General features: G+C 36.4%; 1 protein-coding gene across 1 annotated transcript in view; it reads right to left on the bottom strand.

The window, feature by feature from the left end:
• Positions 1-245: 245 nt before the first annotated feature.
• The window catches only part of PPIL4 (peptidylprolyl isomerase like 4), a 30,154-nt gene continuing 7,528 nt past the window's right edge, over positions 246-22,871 (bottom strand). Inside the window, exons 7-13 of the mRNA XM_019638897.1 lie at positions 22,384-22,500; positions 19,041-19,165; positions 16,566-16,632; positions 14,064-14,175; positions 12,079-12,175; positions 7,287-7,434; positions 246-1,029 (exon numbers count right to left, since the gene is read on the bottom strand). Coding sequence (XP_019494442.1) covers positions 778-1,029; positions 7,287-7,434; positions 12,079-12,175; positions 14,064-14,175; positions 16,566-16,632; positions 19,041-19,165; positions 22,384-22,500 — 918 coding nt within the window. The 3' untranslated portion in view covers positions 246-777. The remainder of the gene's footprint in view (positions 1,030-7,286; positions 7,435-12,078; positions 12,176-14,063; positions 14,176-16,565; positions 16,633-19,040; positions 19,166-22,383; positions 22,501-22,871) is intronic.

The raw sequence follows: 22,871 nt of genomic DNA, 5'->3' as shown, positions 1-22,871 counted from the left end.
GCCACTGTAGAATGTAATCTGGCATTATCTTGTAAAGATGAAGCTCTGTATCACGTGACCAAGCATTATCACTTCTAGATATACAATGTTCATAGCAGCATTGTCTGCAATAGCAAAAACAAACTCCAAATGTCCCTCAACAGAATGAATAAACTGTGGTCTAGTCATAAAACTATGTAGCAAAAAAAATGAATGACTCTCAAAAAGTACTAAGTCAAAAAAAAGCAAGTCACAGAAGTAAACATACATTATACCATTTTATAAAATTCAAAAACATATAAAACTTAACATTTCCTTTAGGGATACATACATATGTTGTAAAACTATAACAAGCAAGAGAATAACAAACAGAAAATTCATAATAATAATGACTTGAAAAGGAGAGGGCATAAGGGACTTCTAAAATGCAGGTAGGGTTTATTTCCTAAGCTGGCTGATGGGTACACAGATACTTATTCTTTATACCTTATATATACACGTTTGTACATTTTTGTAAGTATGAAATACTTCATTTTCAAAAAGTGGAAAATGTGAGACTTAAAAATGAAGGCTATTATTTATGTATAATAAAATTAGTGTAAAAAAGTATACAAAGAAAATGTTCAATTCTTTATTGTCTTTCTGTGCCCAATATTAATCTAAAAGGGCCATAATCATAGTGTGGGGGAAAAAAAAAGCAGAGCCTTTAACTGCTTTGACAAAAATCTGAACATCTAGTACTCTAAGTTGGATAAGAGTAAAATATACTTTAGCTACTCATGTCTGATACTTGATCTTTCATCTGTACTTAGATTTTTCTTTATCTTTGGATTTCTTGGGACTCCTGCTTCGGTCCCTCTTTTTACTCCTTTCTCTTTCATGGGGACCTGTCTGGTATTTGGGTTTGTGACTGTTACTGTAGTGCCCATCCCTTTCTCGAGATCGGCTACGACTTCGGTTTTGAGGTCGGTCTCTCTTTTCACTCTTTTGTTTCTCCCAACAGCTTTCTTCTTCTTCATAGTGGCCAAACCCCATTTCTCTGTAGATATCCTGTTAAAGGAATGGAGAGAGAAATTACAAGCGAATCAGCAAAATCATTGTCAATTAATAAAACTTAGATAAGTCCACCATTAGAAAGCAGTTTTAACAGCTCAAATTTCAATACTACAACTAATGCCAAAAATCTTGTCAATTATACAGCAAAAATAATTCAGAAAAAGATTTAACTGTTTTTCTTATTGATCTCATTGCTTTGTATCTACTATTTCAGCTGAACTGAAGGATCAGATCCCCAAACAAGGAACTGAAACCGCCCAACTGAAATGAAAACAAGTCTTTACATCAAAATTGCAATACCAGGCCGGCTGAGTGGCACGATGGTTAAGAACTGGCTTGGGACGCCAGAGGGCCCCGGTTCGGATCCCACATATGAGGGCCAGTGACACTGCCCTCTACAGCTAAGATGCTGAACAACAGCTCAACCTGGAGCTGGGCTGCCGTGAGCCGCTGGCGATGGCGTAGGCTGCAGCCCCTGTGGCAGTGGGCTGCCATGGGCTACCGTATGTAGCCAGCAGCCAGCGTGAGCGGCCGTCCAGAAGCCTGAGACTGATCTGCCTCGCCTGGGAAGAGCGCAATGATGGGTGCCAACTTGGGCCAGTGAAGCAACGTCCTCCACAACTAGACTGAAGAACAAAAGGACAGCAACTTGTCTGTTCCGCTTCCCCAATTCCCCAATAAAAATCTTAAAAAAAAAAAAAATTGCAATACCTTCCTGCTCCCTCTTTTCTGTGCCCCCAACATGTGGTACCATCATTGATATGCAATGAAACTACTAAAATTCCCTTAATAATCCTATAAAGATTTAAATAACATAACAAGAAAAGGTTTTAAACAAGTCAGTCAGTCTAAAAAAAATAAATATTGGGCTGTTGGAAAAGTCATGACGTATTTTTTCTGTTTTTGTTGAAAAAATGTGTCACAACTTTTCCGACAACCCAATATACTACATATTTTGGTCTAAGTGATTATTTTTAAAGTATTTATAACAGCTTCTCTCCAAATCTTCCAATTAATTCTCCTTGTTTACGCTAGGCTGTTTTTATTAAAATCATTACTTACATATTTCTTAAAAATGAGTTACAAAATGCTGGAATAATGCACTGCCCCAAAGACAATAAAGTGGGTACATTTTATTCTTAATATATAATTTTCCCATATAGAAGAGGGCTAATTACGACAATTCTATTTCAGTTTGTGTTCTACCCGGAAATAAAATGAGTATCTCAGCAAGTAGCTTAAATCTAAAAAGACCAGAGCCAATGCTCTTTCAAGAGATAGTTTGTAAAATTCACCTTTCTTAAAAGATTTCTCAGAGGGAAAATCCGAAGGATTGAACTCTCAAGGGTCCCAAATCTATTACCATAGACATTATTATAGCAGATGTAAAAGACAAGGTTTAAAATCTACATTGATGGATACCCATGGTTAAAGACTGAGCTTTAAGAAAATGATTCATCACGTCTGGCATGGACACTGCAGTATGTGAACAAATATCTAACATGATGTTATAATCACAGTGTTTATGAAATACAACATTATAAACTCATCATGATTTCCCACACAATCCCAATAGTTCTTATCATTCCATGAGTCCCAGAGGTAGAAAAATAAGTAGGTATTTGGTTTAACCCTTTAAATAACTTTCTAGCAAAATATGGTATCCTTAGATAAAAGAATTTTTTGTGCTTCTTGTAACATACAAAATGTGACTATGTACTATTCTGTCTGTACACCTAATTTCTGAATTGGTTGAGATAATAAACTTTTAGAACCAAAAAATTGTTAGCTGATATGAAACTATAAAATCTTCAGCACATTACTACACACATAGGCACTTAAATGCTTTGAGTGTGCAAAATAAGAGAGAGAGAGAGAGAGAGAGAGAGAGAGAGAGAGAGAGAGAGAGAGAGAGGGGAGAGTCATGCAGTACTTAATTCTTTGAAAAAATTGAGGAAGATGAAAATCTGAAATGGACTGAAACCATACAACCCTACTTGGAGTAATTTTCAAAGCTACACAAGCTTTGAAGTTGGGCAGCTCTAGGTTCCAATGGTCTTTGCCACTTAGGAGATGTGTCAAACAAGGACTCTTGAGATTAGACTTATCAGGGAAAATCTCATAGAGAAGTTAGGACTTGAGATGAGCCTTAAAGAACGAGAGGCTTTGGACTGGCTGTGAGAAGACATCTTGCTGATGCAAGCAGTATACGTGAAAACTGAAAAGCAAGGAAGAATCAGCACTGTGTGCATGAAGAAGGGACGGTCAGGTGCCTGGGTGAAGCGTATTAGAGGGGATCCTCTGAGTATCGGCTGGCACAGCGCTAAGAGCTTTTGGAGTACAGTATCATCCTCATTCTAGAAATAAGGAGGGGGCTGGCCGAGTGGCGTGTTGGTTAAGAGCTGGCTAGGGATGCCAGCTCTGAGCAGCAGGGCCCCGGTTCGGATCCCACATGAGGGCCAGTGACGCTGCGCCCTCTACAGCTAAGATGGTGAACAACAGTTCAACCTGGAGCTGGGCTGCCGTGAGGGACCGGCGACGGCGACAGCGTAGACTGCAGTGGAGCTGCAGGGGGGCTGTCATAAGCTACTGTCAGTGGCTGGCAGCCAGCGTGAGCAGCCGTGAGAGCCGTCCAGTGGCCGGCATTCGACTGCCTCACCCAGGAAAAGCGCAATGATAATACCAACATGGGCCAGTGAAGCACCGTCCTCCACAACTAGACTGAAGAACAAAAGGACAGCCACTTGTCTGTTCCCCTTCCCCGATTCCCCCATGCTGTTCCCCTCCCCCAATTCTCCAATAAAATTCTTTAAAAAAAAAAAAAGAAATAAAGAAACTGAGACTCAAGAGATCCACATAGACTGGAGATAACTGTTTAAGTGGTTAATAACTTGACACCAAAATTGGAAAGGGTGTTATATAGAATAATGAAAAAAACCCCACATACCTGACAATCAAAATAAACATCCAAGTTTGCGCTCCCCCCTGCACTCTAAAGGTTCATGAGCTTGTGGGGTCAGGGTCTTTCTATCTAAGGCGAGGGGCATGAGTTAGATGAGCTCTAGGTCCTTTCCAGGATGGACTTACAAAAATTCTTTCATTTTATACATAAGACAAGATGATTAAACTAGCAAGTGGCTAAAAATGAAAGAAAAAAATACCATAAAATGGCCAATTTAAAGCAACCAACTTACCCTAGCCAATGATTTCATGCAAAGCAGTCAGAAAAAAGTCTACTCTAACTAACTAAATGCTATCCTTTCTTCAGTTTCTGGGACTAAATCAAAGATTTAGTTAAATCTAAACCACTAAAATAACATTAAGGGATTAAAATGAGAGCAAAAATAGAGTCCCAAATTATAAGAATACTAAACACCTAAGAAAACCACAAAGGACTGATAACCAGTATGAATATTTCTCAGCCAGGCAACCCACAGCTGAGTGCTCATTTCCTGTAACCCTAGTAAAACCCAAACCGCAACAGCACAGTAACCATCTTTGGAATTAAGACATGAGGTGGAAAAATTAAATAGAGAAGTTTTCGAATTGAACAGTAAGGTTGTCAGTCAATAGAAAACAAAGAACTTGAAGAAGTAAATTAAAACATTCTTAGGAAACTAGGCTCACCAAACAAAATGCCAACAAATAGGAAAATTTGAGCTATACCTGAAAATTACCTAGCATTGAAAATTCACTTTAATGATTATATTTTTGAGAATTAAATAAAAATAATAAAAATCAGAATAGAAAAAAATGGGGCCCACTGAAATCTTAAATATGGATGCTGCTTCATTAGGGAAAAAATGAGATAAAATTAGTATAGCTGTATTATTAAATTCAAGTATAAAATAAAATAAAAACAACCACTTGCTTTAACTCACAGATACAGAATAGACTGGTGGTTACCAGAGGGAAGGGGATGGGGAGAAGGCTAAATCAGTAAAGGGGTCAAATGTATGGTGACGGGGAAACTAGACTTTGGGTGGTGAGCACACTGCAGTGTACGTAGGTATCAAGTTATAATGTTGTACACCTGAAACTTATATAATGTTATTAACCAATGTTACTTCAATTTAAAAAATGCATTTGCTTTAATACACTTCTGAGGGGAGAAATAAAGTTAGGAGAATATTTGGAATTTAACAATTTTATAGTTTGCCAACTGTCTTAAAATTCTCTAAAAAATACTAACAATATCCCCCAAAATAACACTTAGTGCATTTTATTCTGTGCCAAAAGAGAAGGATATGTGCTACTGTAAGTTTTTAAGTAATCAAACAACAGGAAGATTCATAAAATAGGGGGAAGGGGGACACGAAAATAACAGATTTAAATTCAGACACCTGTGTGTATCTCAGGCTCAAGTTCACTGACAATTCTATGTATAAGTGCAGGATAAGGAGCTGTAGCTAAAAGGATCACAAGGAATGGGGGTGAGAATTAAGGGGTTTTAGTGGAAAACATACTAAATAGTCACAGAAATGTAGTACAGCCACCACTAATCTCCTATCCTATGTTACTATAAAATGCTGGGGTGATCTTAGGCTAAATGAATAGAGTACAAAAATTTACAGGCAGATGTTCCTATCATCAGATCACAGTGGAATATTTACTATGGGACGAATTATGTTAGAATAACAATAGGATTTAGGAAAGAAAGCTGACAGCAATCTATTAAGAAGAGCAGCAGTCGAGTTGTCAGGACTACACGTCTGAATTTAAACTATGCTTCCACTGTTCATTATCTGTGTAAAGCTACGGGCAAGCGCTTCACCTCTTTTGCTTTTACTTTCCCTGTTGTGAAATGGGGACAATGGAATCCACCTCATACCGTAAGGACACTGACGATGTCGCTCTTACTGATTCATGTGCCGATCACCTGAAGGATTGACAAAGGTGTAACATAAAAACCGAGGTCAGGGCATGAATGATGGCAATCTCTAAACAGCCAACGGGCTGTGGAAAGGAGAGGTTATGCCTCTGCTGGACGACAGCAAGGAGCAGGAAAATATGCTATCTGGGAAACAGGGGGCTAAGAATATATATAAAATATATACTTGCTGAAGCTTTTTTTAAAATGAAGATTAAAACACTTTATAAAATGGTTACCTAAAGGGAAAAAGAACAGGTGGAGGAGATGGGGACAGAAGCTCGATTCCCTATATGTCCCAATTGGTAGATTTGACTTCTGAACCATATAAAGGATTTTTAAAACTACAAAAAACATTTTAGAGCAATCCTTATGAGTGAAAAGAAATTAATTAAAATATGAATCCAGTTAATGGCATTACCACAGAGAGGAACTACCCCAACTGACTTAAAACGGTCATCTGACTATAACAGTAAAATAATAATAAGTCCCTGGAGAAACTGACTGCACACACGATTTTTCTCTTCACTTCATCTAACAACATGCCCGTAAGATAAGAATTATCTCAATTTCACAGAGGAGGAAACTGTGGCTCAGAAAGTTAAATAACTCATTCGGGTCACATCAATGACTAACAGTGCGGAAATTTAAACCCAGCTTTTTGGACAGCAAATCCTTTATTTTGCCAACCCATACTACATACATCTCTCTATCTCTGTGTCTCTGCTTGACATTCCCGCCGTCTTGAGTCCCTTCTCACCTTTGCCTACAGAAATCCTCCTCACCCACCAGGGCTCAGCTCAAATGTCCTCATGTAGTAAATCAACAGCAAGGAACTGTGATGTCACTTGCTTTTCATTGAACTGAGAGCCAAAATGAAGGCTGGAAATGATTTCTTCTTTATAATCAATTTTCTTTCAAAACTTTTTACTATCATTGTCTTAGAAAATTTATTATTCAGGAAAGTTTTGAGGATGATCAAGTGAATTATGAGTGCTGTTTTTATTTCATATATACAATACGGAAGGGAAAAAGTGTTTTACAGGCCCTAAAACATCGGAGCTCTAACTGTACATAAAATTTGTACGTAAAACAATAAATGAGTGTCCACAGGTATGAAAATCACTTGCTTCACAATGTAGAACTATATAATATATTAAGTTACTTCAAAAACAATCTTTTATAATTTGTGATATATAGTCTTGAAAATAAAGTTCATTACCCCAGTGAAACCATTCTACATTTTAGACTTAGAAGATACCCATCCCTGTTTCAAACTCTACCCTTACCCAAACTCTACCCTTATCCCCTAAATTACATGTAATTTACAAAGGAATAAAACATTTACTTCTGCATAGCTAAGTCTAGACATTAGAAGTACCTGATTAGTATTTTTGATTGGCATGTAGTCCTCATCTTCTTTTTCTTCAGAGCAATGACGGGTTTTCTTCTTGTGTTTTTTGCTTGTGTGTGAGTGACTTGATTTGGAGTCTTCTGCCTGCTCATCTAGTATAAGATCATATTTTGCACTGTAGCAGCCAGTTAAGGACAAATGTGAGAACTGACACTGCTAATACATCAAAACTTAAGAATCTGTTGAATAAAGGAGGCCATGAGGCTAAAGGTAACTTTAAAGCAAAAAAAAAGTATCTTATAAGCATTGTTTATTTCTAAAACAAAACTCATATTTTTTTTCATAATATAGTCAGGAAAAATGGAAAGAACCCTGATTGTATATAAGCAGTTAACCATTGGTAAGTAGGTAAAAACTACGGAGGGGGGGAAAACTATATGCACAAATGAAAACCTAAGTATCTAAAAAAAATAAGAAAACATATTTATCAATAATGAAAAAACTTAAACTTAGAAAATGAGGCACATGTTTAACTAGAAAAAATTAAGACAGTAAAAACTCCAATGCCAGAGAAGCAATATAAGATAAAAGGTACATTCCTGTGACTTTTGTTTTGAAATGTAAAATTAGTTCAGTCCTATTGGAAGAAATTTAGCAATCCATATCAACAGTTATCAAATAAGAATCTAGACAAAATGGAAATAACAAGTTATATGAACAAAGGTATACACAATAAGATTATTTTTAGTAACAGAAAATGGGAACAACAAAAAGCCTGGTAATAAATACACACTTAAATATACTGTAGTACTTCAACATGACACATTATTATAAAGGAAATTATTAACAATGATAAACAAATGCTATGAGAAAACCTGGGAAGGTGTTTATGAAAATTAAAAGTAAAAAAAGCTTGAAGCAAAAACTGTAAATACTATATGGTAATTATACTTTATAAAACTTTATAAAAGATCCAAGGCTTGAAAGGAACAAGGAAAAATAAAAAATATAATTTGTCTAGGTGGTAGAACTATGAATGCTTTTTTAATTTCACATAAATGTGTGATAAAAACAGAAAACGTTTTAATTTAGAGCTAAGTATGTTCTCTAATACACTATTATGCCTTAGAATAAGACAAAAGGTATAACTACTACAACCTCTGATGAAAATAATCTCCAATTCTAAAATAGATTTTGAGGAAGGCTGACAAAGGCTAGAATAGTGGTTTTCAAAAGAAAGCATATGAGGAAACCCAGCATGCAGAGCTACTTGAGTGGCATATGGGACCAGAGTAATCGCAGACACACTTCCCTCGGGACCAGGGTTTCCTGTCTGTTTTCACGATGCCACAGCCTATGCTCTCCACAGGGATGACTCACTCGTACCTAAGGTTAAATAGGAAAACACTGCACCTCACTTTTCTTAAGATGGTAAAGATGGCTGGTCAGCCTGTACCATCCTGTTATTACTCTATTATCTCTAACTTCTTTTCTCCTTTGCACTACATCACACTGTTCCCAGAGTACCTTCTGGATCTTCTCTGTTTTCAGATACAAATTCAACAGCCCTTGACTGTGATTTCACCTTAGTGTGTTGCTTTACATATGCTCCTCCCTCTGTCCAAAATGCTTTGGAGAGGTGTTTTTCAAATTGCTGACCATAATCCATCAATGGGGTGCAAGAACCATTTAGTGGGTCAGAGCCAGCATTTTTTCATAACATAGAACAGGCAATAGAGTGCATGACACATAATAAAAATACTAGGACGTTTTTCTTTCAATTATATGCCCATTTCAATGATCACACTTGGGTTGTTGTGCTGGGTTGAGACATAAACTGTTATTTCTTAAACGGCAGATCACTGTTAAAGAAAACAGCACCATACCTCAGCCCTCCACCTCTCCCCTGTGCTCAAGTTGCAGCTTTCATGTCACTTCTTTTAGTGTTACTTGAGGGTCTTCCCTGACCCCCTCTTCTATTAAAAATCCCATATCCCACAAATGTAGTTCTTTGCAACACTGTATAGACATATTTAATTCATCATAATTATTTAATGTCTGTTCTTCCCCCTACTCCAATAATAAAACATATGGTCTATACGGGCAGGGACTACGTTTCACTGCTAAACTGGATACATAATAGATGTCAAATAAGTATTTGTTGATTACATGTTATACCACCAAGACACTTGTTGTATCTCTTCTTCCTCACTTATCCACTGTCTTCTACTCACCACTATAATCAACACTTTAGATGATTATAGTGGTGATCATCCAAAATCATTTGGATGAAACACATATTTGTGATCTCTCTGACCTCTTTTCCCTAATTTCTTTCCTGAGATCTAGTCTGGCCAAATTAAACCTGCCTCTCCTTCTACTTCTATTTTTTCATCTGGTTATTAGCAGTCTACATTTATAGCAATTTCGCCTTCTCTCAAGATCCATAAAGTACGAGGTCTGACAATTAAGTTCGTGAACTTGGTGCACCAATGTTGCTAACCTTTTTTGATATCAGAGGGATTATTCATTATGAATTTGTATCAACTGGACAAACTATTTGGAAGTGCTGAAATGGCTGCATGAAAAAGTTACCGTAGATGATCTGAACTTTTCACCAAAATTTCTGGCTCTTGCATCATGACAACGCACCAGTTCACATGGCACTGTCTGTGAGGGAGTTTTTACCAGTAAACAAATAACTATTGGAACACTCTCTCTACTCACCTGATCTGGCCCCCAATGACTTCTTTCTTTACCTGAAGATAAAGGAAATATTGAAAGGAAGACATTTTGATGACATTCAGGACATCAAGGGTAATACAAGGACAGCTCTGATGGCCATTCCAGAAAAAGAGTTCCGAAGTTGCTTTGAAGGGTGGACTAGGTGATGGCGTTGGGGCATAGCTTCCCAAGGGCAGTACTTCGAAGGTGACCGTAGTGATATTCAGCAATGAGGTATGCAGCACTTTTTCTAGGATGAGTTCGCGAACTTAATTGTCCGACCTCATATATCTCTACCATGTCTTTTTAACTGATATAAGACAACTTATCTGCATATTAGATTATCCTCTGAATCCCCTTTCCTTGCCATAGTAACAAAGGAACATAATAACATAATATATACTGTGGAAAGAAATATATATTTATCTTACATATTATAAATACATGTTCTATCCCTCTATTATTGTACCTGAGATTATAAATGCCTCGCTACAATGAAACATATCAATTAAAAAGAACATAAAGATTATCCTACTGGTTCAGACTCATGAATTTTATTTTGCTTGTTCACTCTTCTGTTTGAGAATAACTAACAGTGGTTTACACCAGGACACGTCTGTCATCTCCATCAACCTCAAAAGACTAAAAGCAGGCACTGTTGAATACTAGCCAAATGTGGTTGTTTAAATTTAAATTAATTAAAATTAAACAAAATTTAAAATTCAGCTCCTCAGTCCACTCCACATGCCCAATAGCCACATGTGGTGAGCAGCTAGCTATACAGGACAGTGGAGAGAGACTATGTTTCCATCATTGCGGAAAGTCCTATTGGACATTACTGGATTAGAGATTTATCAAACATGCCTAGTTTCTTTTCTTCACTCTTAGAAATCTATCATCTTGAATTTAAAACATTGTAATACTACGTATTCTTTCTTTTCAGCCTGAACTACCTCTATGGGGGAAAAGATGCCTCTTTCTCTACGTTGTACTCTACAACTGTACTTCCTTTTATTTGTTCTACATACTCCACTTCTTCCAGCTGCAGTTACCAGTGGTTATCCTACATTTAATTTCAAAGATTTAATAATGTTTACCTTTTCAGACTAAATCTTAGCTTACTGCTTCGTCTGCCTGCATGTTGATTATGTCAGTATCCTGCAGACTTTATTCAGCTTTAACACCTTACAAAGCTTTAGCACTGCAGACAATCGACAGTTTTTAAAATGAGTAGATAACAGGTCAACCCGATATTCATTTTTCCTTGATGACTACTTAGAAGAGAAATGTCTATAAAGCATGGGGAAAGAGAATCCCTAAAACACCAACAGAAACTAGAAAACAAAAGAAACCATTTACAGAAAGAATCACAAAAGAAATAACCTTTGCAATGTGTGCAGTTATGAATTTATAATAAGAACATCAATGAAAAATTAAAATGACATAATATGAACAGTACGTTTCATTGTGTCTTACTTCTCTCTCAACCTAAAACTTGGAAGAACCTAAATTAAATGGTCAACAGATTTCTTTTTAGGCCTAGAAGAGTCAACTCCTGCACACAATAGGAGTCAAATAAGTATTGGTTGCTAGCCTGACAATGTACTAAGCAGAAAGAAGCAAACTTTCTGAACAACAGGATTTTGTTGTCTACGTATTCACCATCTCCAAAGAAGTAAAACATACGAGGGAGGTTAGCACAAAGAATTTTGCTTATCTAAAATAAATTTCTGACTATGAGTAATTTAAAACATTACAATTATATACAGGAAATACGAATCTTACCTGATTGATCTTCTGAGAATAAGTGTTAACCTTAACCTAAGAGTTGGGAGGAAAAGGAGTTAAGCTAAAGATTTATTTCTACCCTAACTTTCTCTATATAATAAAGAACACACTGAAAAAGCAAAGTATATATAAAGACAGTGAAAAGAGACAACCATAAACACAAATGAAAGGACTCCTTCACACACCATCTGGATTCAGGCCCTTGTCTTCTACAGCCTTTGTGGCTTTTTATAACATATCACACAGCACACTCTACGCAGCGTGGATGGTTAATACATACTGACTAACTGGTGCTTGTGAAGGATACTCCTGTTTGGGCTTTACTTTATCTTTCAGAACCAAATTAGGTGGTTTATCCTGGTCCTTTTCATACTCCTTGAAATCACTCTTGGTGTATTTTCCACCTATTTATTAAAAAAAGAAGAAATAACTAGGTAGGAAAAGTTCCTTATTAATAAAAAACAAAAATTATTTTATAAAAACTATAATATATAAGAGCTATTTTAGAAGTAGCATATATATCAGTAGAAAAAGGCTAAGAGAACAAAAGAATAATAACAATTTCTTCTCCATTATTATTTTAACTGAAAACAGATATCCATTTTGCTAGGTAACCACATGCTGCCACCTAATGAAATATGTGAATATGACAACACCAAACTTTAAATCCTACCAAACAATTCAGCACATCACTCTCAAGTAGGGCTCTCTACTCCTTTCTCTTAAAAAAAAAAAAAAAAATCATGGGTATCCAGTTAGCTCAGATGGTTAAAGCATAATGCTCATAACACCAAGGTTGCCAGTTCGATCTCCACGCCCTCCACAACTAGATTAAAACAACTACTTGACTTGGAGCTGATGGGTCCTGGAAAATCACACTGTTCCCCAATAATAAATAAATAAATAAATAAATAAATAATAAAAATCATGGGAAATAAAGAAAAGTGTTATAGAAAAAAAAGAGTAATGCTAGAATTCCTAGAAAAATTTAGCATTATAATGTAAGTAATTGCCAAAGTGAAATCTTTTAAAAACACTGCATCAAAAATCAAAAATCCGTATTATTTCAGCATACCACAGATTCAACCATGAATTTCTCATGCCATTATAAGGAATTTATTTGAGATATATCTATCAATTGACATAGATAGATAGATAGATAGATATTCAAAATATATGGAATGTCATGTATGCAGGGATAATACAAAGTACATAGAAGAATAAAAGATGAGCAACTTGACTGTCCATTAATAGGACTGGTTCAATATAGTATGATACATACATTCAACAGAATACTGTGCCACTGAAAAGAATAAGTTGCCATTTTATACACTGATGTGACCTGATCTTTTAGATACACTGATAAGTGAAAAATAAAAGGTACAGAAACAGTTTGTACAGCCTGCATCCATTTGTGTCTTCCTTTCCTAAAAGAGAAAATTGTACACCAGAAGTATTAAAAAAAATGTATACAAGTGGACACTTTGGTCAACGTAGCTCAAGCAGTAGTTCACTGGTATCAGAAGTGTCTGGATGCTGATGGTAACCACTTTGAGCACCTCTTGTAATTGTAGAAGTCAAACCTGACTTGTATTCATATTTTGTTATCGGGATACATTGAGTATTACAATTTTAATAGTTCTTTCCTTTCTTAAAATGTGTATACATTTTTTTGGCAATCCATGTGTGTATGTTTGTGTGTGTACATATAAAGTATCTATGGGAAAAGACATGAAAGGAAATTCTAAACATAAAAATAAATACATATATGTATATTCAAAGAATGTATGTGGAAGGTTATAAAAGAAACAGGTAACAGTGGTTACTACCTCTGGGAAGAGAAATTGGGTAGATGAGGGGCAGGAGTGGAAGGGAGACTTTTTCCACCACATTTTCATGGATCTTTTCAATTTTGGACCATATGACAACGAAAACAAACAAATAAACTTTAGGAAACAAACTTTAAGAGTTTCGTATCTAGAAGAACCAAAGGACAAGTGTCATAATAATTACTTTGGAAACACATTCTATCTGCAGTGGGTAATTACAAGTAATTTATAATACAAACATAGGAAATATATTCATCATCAGTTTAAAATACACATACACACACTCACACACACACACCCTCTATCTTAGATTCTAGATAGCACCTAAGTAAAAACCATAAATGGCAGGAGTTACATCAATGAACGTTTCTCCTAATTAACAGCACTAAGTCAAAGGAGACACACACATACACACGCACGCATGCAAAGCAGAACAGAAGCAAACAAAACGGAACCAACATACCTTTTCCTTTCCATTTAACCTTTGCAACAGACTGGCTGAAATCCACATGTATTCTTCTGTCATCTATAAGTACATTGTCCATTTTGAAGAATGCTTTCTCACAATCTTCTTCCTAATAGTAATTATAAAAACTTAAGCATAAATCTTTATGGAGAAGATTTCTGCAGCTAGAACAAATACTGAAAATACAACATGTTCGCTGTTACTAAAATGAATATGTGTATTTGAATGCTTATTCCGCACAAATGATGTTAAATGCTTTGCATCTCTTACCTCAACTAACTGATAACAACCACACGAGGTACTATCTATTATTATCTCCATTTTCTCACAGAGAAAAGAGAAGTCTAGAAAGGTACAGAAATTGTCAAAGGTCACACAGTTAGCAAGGGCGAGGCCAAGATTTGAACCGAGGCAGTCGGCTGCAGTGGACATATATTTACCAATCGTGTTCGTCAAAACTAAAAATTATCCTCATAATTGAAAGTTGCTTTTATAAATTTGGTGTTAAAATCCATTTGACAGCGAAATCCGACCTAATGGGAGACTACGGCCTTAATTTATTCCACTTAGTATGAATATTCATTTGTTTCACTGAAGAAATAGTTTTTGATTGGTTATGGAATGCTGACCCAGAGGAGCGTTATATAATGCACAGATTTGTGTGTGTACACACACACACTATAACGAAATATTTGTACACACACACACACATGATAATGAAATATTTGTACATACACACACATATTATAGTGAAATACCATGTCAATGAAAATTAACAAAAAGAGTTAATAACATATAAATCCTACAAATATAACACTGAGCAAATGAGGCTAGACACAAAAATACAAATCCCGTGCTTACATTTATATCAAGTTTAAAATTAGACAAAACCTGTCCATGATGTCAGAAGTAGAGAAAATGATCTGATTGGACACAAGAAGAGCCTCTGGGATCCTGGTTTTTTTTTTCCACTCATGTTTTATTTCTTGACTTGGTGGTAGTTCACATAGGGGTATTAACTGTGGTAACTGATTAAGCTGTTCATTCATGAGCTATACATTTTCTGTATGCATTTTACTCTTCACTTTAAAATTTTTGTTCTATCAGATTATCCAAAACATAGAGAACTTCCCTAACATGCAAAAAATACAGACGAAGTGATGAACCCTTACATACAGGCTACCGGCCACGAGAATTACAAAGCAGAATAATGTAACTTAATCTGATTTTCAAGAAATGAAAAAGCCACAAAAGATCCACTTCAAAAACTGAAATGCTGAATCATAATGAAGAACTCATATATTCTATAATCACCCTATTTTCTAAAGTTGAACTGAACTACATATTCATGGAAAATGGTATACCAGAGAAGACTGAGAAATGTAGGCAGTCAATAGTCTATGTGCTTGCTATAAATGAAATGAAATAATACTTGTGAGCAAATAAATAATATACCCTATAGTGTCATTGATGGACTGACAGTGTCAGGTCTACAAAAATTATTCATGGCAAACCAAAGGTAGAGATCTTTCTGCTAGCACAAACACACCTTGTAGATATCATTTCTGGTACATCTGACAGTATCTAAGTAAAATTTCTTAGGTGTTTGTCTTCCCAACCTTCCATTATCCATCTTGTACTCCTAGGATTTATTACAGTGCCTAAACTATAGAAGGTGTTCGATAAATGCACTGGAATTACTAAAACTTAGAATGAGCTACTATTGGACACACATCAGTCCAAAGATGCACGAAAAAATAGCATAGCCTAGCACAGTGGCTAAAAGCAATGGGAACTGAGTCAGACATACGTTAAGTTCAAATCCCAGCTATGACATTCACAAGGTCCATGATTTTAAATAAGTCGCATTACCACCACGTGTCTCAATGTACTTATTTGTAAAAGGAGGACAGTACCTACCTTACAGAGTTGTAAGGATTACATGCATGTCATGTAGCATAATGCCTGGCTTAAAGAAAGTTATTTGAGTAGCCTAAGCTATCATTATTATTATTATGCATCTAGAAGGTACCATGTAATCCAATACTAAAGTTTTATTTATACGTTAACACCTAGAAAGAAGAGTTCTAAAAAAACTGCCAAAGGTCATCTAACAGCTGGTGACAGAGCTCAGATTAACATCTATAACTTAACATCCAGTCCAGTTCTCTTTCTGTTACTCAATTATATATCGACCTAAGTAACACTGAAAAAAATCACTTATAGAATGTGAAGGACTTTCCCTAAAACTTTTAAGTTTTAAACATACATTAACACAAATTGCACCTGAACCTAAAGTAAAAGTACATACACTAACATCAACAGATGCTGAATTTATCCCCTATTTGAATATAATAGTTATTTTTCTTGGGTGCCTAAATGAAGGGCACAGTAATTTTCTAATCTTAAAAACTAGAAAAAGTTCTATAACTTTTCACATTTTAACATCATATAACAAAAAATAAACACTACACTTAATATATCCATATTTTGACCTACCTTTTCAAATTCAATAAAAGCATAACAGAGTGATTCTCCTGTCTTCCAATCCCGGATAACTTCACAACTGAAAATTTAGAAAAACTGACAATTAAAAAAAAGCATTCACATTCACTCTTCAAAAGTAAAGAACAAAATAAGACAGTTATTTATTACAAGGCAAAGTTAAACTTACAGAACTATTTCTCCAATTTTTTTTTTAAGATTTTTTTTTTTATTGGGGAATTAGGGGATGGGAACAGCACTGGGGAATTGGGGGAAGGGGAACAGACATGTTGCTGTCGTTTTGTTCTTCAGTCTAGTTGTGGAGGACGTTGTTTCACTGGCCTGTGTTGGCACCATCATTGCGCTCTTCCCAGGCGAGACAGATCAGTCGCCAGCTTCTGGACGGCCGCTCACTGAGGCTGCTGGCCGCTCACGCTGGCTGCTGGCCACACACGGTAGCCCATGGCAACCCACTGCCACAGGGGCTGCAGTCTACGCCGTCGCCGGCATCTCACAGCAGCCCAGCTCCAGGTTGAGCTGTTGTTCAGCATCTTAGCTGTAGAGGGCAGTGTCACTGGCCCTCATATGTGGGATCTGAACCAGGGCCCTCTGGTGTCCCAAGCCAGCTCTTAACCAACGCACCACTCGGCCGGCCCTCCAAATTTCTTAAATAACAATTATTTTTGAAAAAATAGTTCACCAGACTAGTTAACTACATTATCTAGTTCTGTTCTAAATGCCCTATCTAGGCCTACATCCTAAATTCCTGAAGCACTGAGGAAGATTAAGATAAAAATATTTAATTTTCCTGTGGCAAAAGTAAACCACTGTTAAAAAATTTTTTTAATCATAATTAACTTCTAGTCCACATGTAGATGAATTATAGAATACCTAATGTTACTGTAGAATAATGTATGGATATTCATACATAGATACATGCTCAGTAAGTTTATGCTTTGGAGTTCTGAATTTTAATATAAGCCAAGCTCAATTTTAACCTCACAAGTATAGATATTATAGAGAACTAATCCATCTTACAACCAGGTGAAAGGGCAGTAAGGTGGAGTACAAACCACCTGGCTCAGCCCTTTCCTCACGTATCCTAAATCTAATTTAAAAACATGAGACACGAAGGTGGCGCGTTGGTTAAGAGCTAGCCTGGGACGCCAGAGGGCCCCGGTTTGGATCCACATATGAGGGCCAGTGACACTGCCCTCTACAGCTAAGATGCTGAACAACAGCTCAACCTGGAGCTGGGCTGCCATGAGACGCCGGCAACGGCATAGGCTGCAGCCCCTGTGGCAGTGGGTTGCCATGGGCTACCATGTGTAGCCAGCAGCCAGCGTGAGCGGCCAGCAGCCGCAGTGAGCGGCCGTCCAGAAGCCAGCGACTGATCTGCCTCGCCCGGGAAGAGCGCAATGATGGTGCCAACTTGGGCCAGAGAAGCGACATCCTCCACAACTAGACTGAAGAACAAAAGGACAGCAACTTGTCTGTTCCCCTTCCCCCAATTCCCCAGCGCTGTTCCCATCCCCCAATTCCCCAATTAAAAAAAAAATTTTTTTAAATAAATAAATAAAATAATAAAAACATGAAACACGAAAATAAAACATTGTGAGAAAAAGGAAAAGTAATCACATTATAACATATGGTTCAGCTGTTACAACATTTAACGTAAACATTAAAATGTAAATGTTTTACATTTAACCAAAATTACGACACAATCGAAATAGTAGGAGGAAAGAATGAAGACACGTAAGTAAGAGGTAAATCCTCATGTTCCTTAGCAGGAAGTCAGCATATAATGTTTAAAATTCAAAAATAAAGTAGCAATACAGGAGAATTTTTTATAAATATGATTGATATATTGTAAGTGGGTAGAGGAATAAAATTGGGCAGACATTTACAGAAAGATGTTTCTTTCAAGAGGAAGAATCAAGAACAGCTTCATGGAAAAAGAAACCATGAAATGAAAGGAAATTCTAAACACAAAATAATACTTTTTAATTAATTATAAAATATTCCCCTTTCTTACAGAAATACTAGCTAACTTAATAGACTTTTGCATTAAAAATACAAAAAGAAAAATTTGGAAAAATTTAGATTCAAATTAAGTTTGACAAGACTGCTGGTAATTCTAGGGAGAACTTAAATAAGATCAATATTTTAACATTAAAGGTTACTGAGAATACTACAGAACTAGATTTAAACTGTTCCATTCACTTCCTATTTTAAAGTAAAACTATGTTGAAGTGGAAAAATCAATTACATATTATGTATATGTGTGTATATGTATATAGTATTTGTATATATACTTATACATATATACATATTTTCCTTCCCTGTCCAAAGGCTCCTCTGTAAAATTCACCAGTACAAAATTCACCTAGAGTTCACCTAGAGTTCACAGACTCATCAAAACTATGTCATTATAAAACAACCAATTAATATCTACTTTTTCTAAAATCTTTCACTAATTCTAGAGGTTACCTTCTTATTTGCCCAAATCTTGAGAATATTATCTCCAGATCCTCATCTGTGGTCACTGGATTCAATTTGCACACAAACAACACATTTTCTGGAGGTTTAATATCTGCATCAGGTAGGTCTCCCACCTAAATTATAAATAAACAAAAATATAAATCAATTCCTTTATTTATTTTCCATTCTAAATACCCTAACGAAGCCCAAAATGCTGATTTCTCTAAAACAACTAAGTTTATATTATAAACTGCAGGCTCAGAAAAAGAAATCTAAACAAGATCTCAAAATTCATAACCGACAATTCTTAAAACAATGCTTAAAATAACAATCCATTTTAAAGATGAGTAAAGTGAAATTCAGAAAGGTTAAATAGGGCCGGCCGAGTGGCTCAGTTGGTTAAGAGCGTGAACTCTGAGCAACAGGGTTGCCGGTTTGATTCCCACATGAGCCAGTGAGCTGCGCCTGAGCTGAGCTGCTGCTGAGCTGCCAACAAGTGGCAGGATGGCTCAGCTGATGGGAGTGCGTGCTCCTAACAACAAGGTTTCTGGTTTGACTCCTGCATGGGATGGTGGGCTGTGCCCCTGCAACTAAGATTGAACATGGCACCTTGAGCTGAGTGGCTGTGAGCTGCCAAAGGGTGGCCAGATGGCGACTGGACTTGGAGCTGAGCTAGCTGTGGCCTCCGCAACTAAGATTGAAGGACAAAAACTTGGCTGTTCCCCTTCCCCGACACTGTTCCCGTTCCCCAATTCCCCAATAAAATCTTTAAAAAAAAAAAAGGTTAAACAACTAACTTGCCCAAAGCCACACAGTAGTAAGCAACAGAGTTGCAATTTGATCCCAAGTTTATCTGGGGTTTCAGCTCCAATTTTTCTTTTTTCATGTTTGATACATTAAAAACAGAATTTATGTAAAGTATATCTAAGTTACGAAGCATGAAAATAAAAAATACCCATGATGCCGACAACTAGCTTAACTAAAATGTCCCCTGATCCTGTAATCCCTATGCCTCTTTCACCAGAAATGACAAACATCCTGCTTTTTGGTTTTCCTTTTTGGTATATCTTTAAAGTTTTACCACATAGGTATGTATCTCTAAGCAATATATTGTTTCCTTTTGCTTGTTTTTAAACTTTTGAAAAATATTATTATACTGAATCTAGCCTTCTGCGATTAGTAATGCCCAATTCTTTCCACATTATGTTCAGTATGGAATAGCAGCAATTCCTGGATAGTGTTTCTAGCTTTTTACTCTCACCCTCGCTATCATCTTCTCCTTCAGCCAAATTGGAGTCAATTTCACAGTCAACTACTGCACTGAGTAGAGCATACCACTTCCTACTGAAGAATTAATAAAGGTGACAGTGAGAGAAAACCATGACAATGGTGTGTGTTTCACTGTGGGAAAACTATATTTCCCACAGCGTTTAGATGGGGAAAACAATATTATTTTATACATATATTCGAAACTCTTAGAGATGATTTTGGATACGATTATCATGTAAAGTATCTCCTCTTAGATAAACACGATAAAACGAAATTTTGAAAATCAGAAGCAAGAAACAGAGCCAGCAAGATCTGCTCAGCATCTCTGAAGCCTACCAAAAGATAAAAATAACCTATGTCCAATAAGTAGTATCATGGTAAAAGGTATATAGATGTTCTCAGCACTACTTTTTGTAATTTTTCCATAAATTTGGAATTATCCAAAAATGAAAAGTTTGAAAACTACATCAATCCATTTTCTTCTGGCATAAATTTCCTATACTTCTGCTGTTGAAAACTCTGATGATAATCTAATGTTCTTTCCCTTATATGTCACTTATTCTTGTTGCCCAGTTGCTCAAAGGATTTTCTTTTGTAGGCCAGTAATTTTCTTAGAATTTGTCTTGGTGTTTACTGCTCTGGGTCAATGTTCTCAGATTCACAGTGTGCTCAGTAAAATGTACATTTTCAAATTTTTTTTTTAATTCAGTAAAGTATTCCTGAATTATAGTCTTTAATATTTATTCAGACTGGTAATGCTAGTATGAATTTTAAAACAGACTATGGGGCCGGCCGAGCAGCACGTTGGTTAAGAGCTGGCTTGGGACGCTAGCTCTGAGCAGCAGAGCCCCGGTTCAGATCCCACCTGAGGGCCAGTGACACTGCCCTCTACAGCTAAGATGGTGAACAACAGCTCGACCTGGAGCTGGGCTGCCATGAGTCGCCGGCGACAGCATAGGCAGCAGTGAAGCTGCAGTGGGCTGCCATAAGCTACTGTGTGTAGCCAGCAGCCAGCGTGAGCGGCTGGTAGCCAGTGTGAGCTGCCAAGAGCTACCGTGAGCGGCTGTCCGGGGGCCGGCGACGGATCTGCCTCACCCAGGAAAAGCGCAATGATAATACCAACATGGGCCAGTGAAGTGACGTCCTCCACTAGACTAAAGAACAGAAGGACAGCAGCTTGTCTGTTCCCCTTCTCCGATTCCCCAGCGCTGTTCCCCTCTCCCAATTCCCCAATAAAATCTTTAAAAACAAAACAAAACAAAAACAGACTATGAATCTGAAAGCTCTACTATATAAAATAATAATAAAAATTTAATTATTATCCATCCATTCAAATATTTATTGATGATCTACTACATAAAAGGTATACCTAGTCCACAAAAATAAGAAGTGGGAAAAATGCCCAGTAGGTCAGCTACTGAATAATTAATCATCTACTGAATAACTGTTCCTCAAATGACTTCATATTAGCAATATAGAGAAAGAGTACATTTCAGAGTGCTCAATTCTAGCCAGGCTTATTTTATCCTGTAACTACTATTCTACTATTTAATCCCAATGCTTGAATTATACAAAGAATTATTCATTAATATACATAAAATTCAGTCCAAGAAACATTCTTTAAAAATGAGATGAATAGGGGCGACCGGCTAGCTCAGTTGGTTAGAACACAGTGCTCATAACACCAAGGTTGCCGGTTCAATCCCAGCATGGGCCACTGAGCTGCACCCTTCACAACTAGATTGATACAGCTACTTGGCTTGGAGCTGATGGGTCTTGGAAAAACACACTGTTCCCCAATAAAAGTTCAAAAAAATGAGATGAATATAACAATTGAAATCCATTTACTATTTGTAAATTGGATATCCACTTCTCATTTTTAAAAAAGGCATTTGGTACTATATTGATAGTGGAATCAAATTTGTTTATTTTCATGAGTTACTAGGTCATATAAAATTTAATCCAGAAAAAAACTCTTAGCAAATTTTTATATTTTAAGACCATAAAAAAGCCAGAAATGAACAGTAAGTACGTACTGAATATATTGCTGAACAAACTATTTGAATAAAGATAACTGTCTTACCATTTCTAATAGAATAGCTTGAGTTTTGGCCTCTTTTTCTGCCTTTATTTCTTCTACTTCTTCAGCTGATCTTCCTTTGAAATCATCAATTTCTTCATCTGCTCCTATTCGACCACTCTGTAAGGTAGAAGTTACTCATATATATAAAGAATAGCAAAATCTGAGAAACACGGGAGACATTATGCTTTATTCTTAGTTGCATCAAATGTTAGAATAGAATAACTTCATTTGTTTCACAAATATGAAACTTACAAACCTCTGAAAATTGATTTAAATTAATTCAATAATATTAGCCAGACTAGTCGTCTAATTTGTTAAATCAAAATAAATATTTATATAGAAACTATCTAGTATCCAACTAAGTGCTGAACACAGAAGATAAATGAGCTTAGAAATTAAGAACCAAATCCAATCATAAAGATAAATTTAGCTTTAGGGCCGGCCGAGTGGTGCGATGGTTAAGAACTCGCTTGGGATGCCAGAGGGCC

The sequence above is a fragment of the Hipposideros armiger genome, unplaced genomic scaffold, assembly GCF_001890085.2.
Source record: "Hipposideros armiger isolate ML-2016 unplaced genomic scaffold, ASM189008v1 scaffold_41, whole genome shotgun sequence".
NCBI classification, from domain to species: domain Eukaryota; kingdom Metazoa; phylum Chordata; class Mammalia; order Chiroptera; family Hipposideridae; genus Hipposideros; species Hipposideros armiger.
Note: the sequence above shows the minus strand (reverse complement) of the source record. Positions and strands in the feature narration are given on the sequence as shown.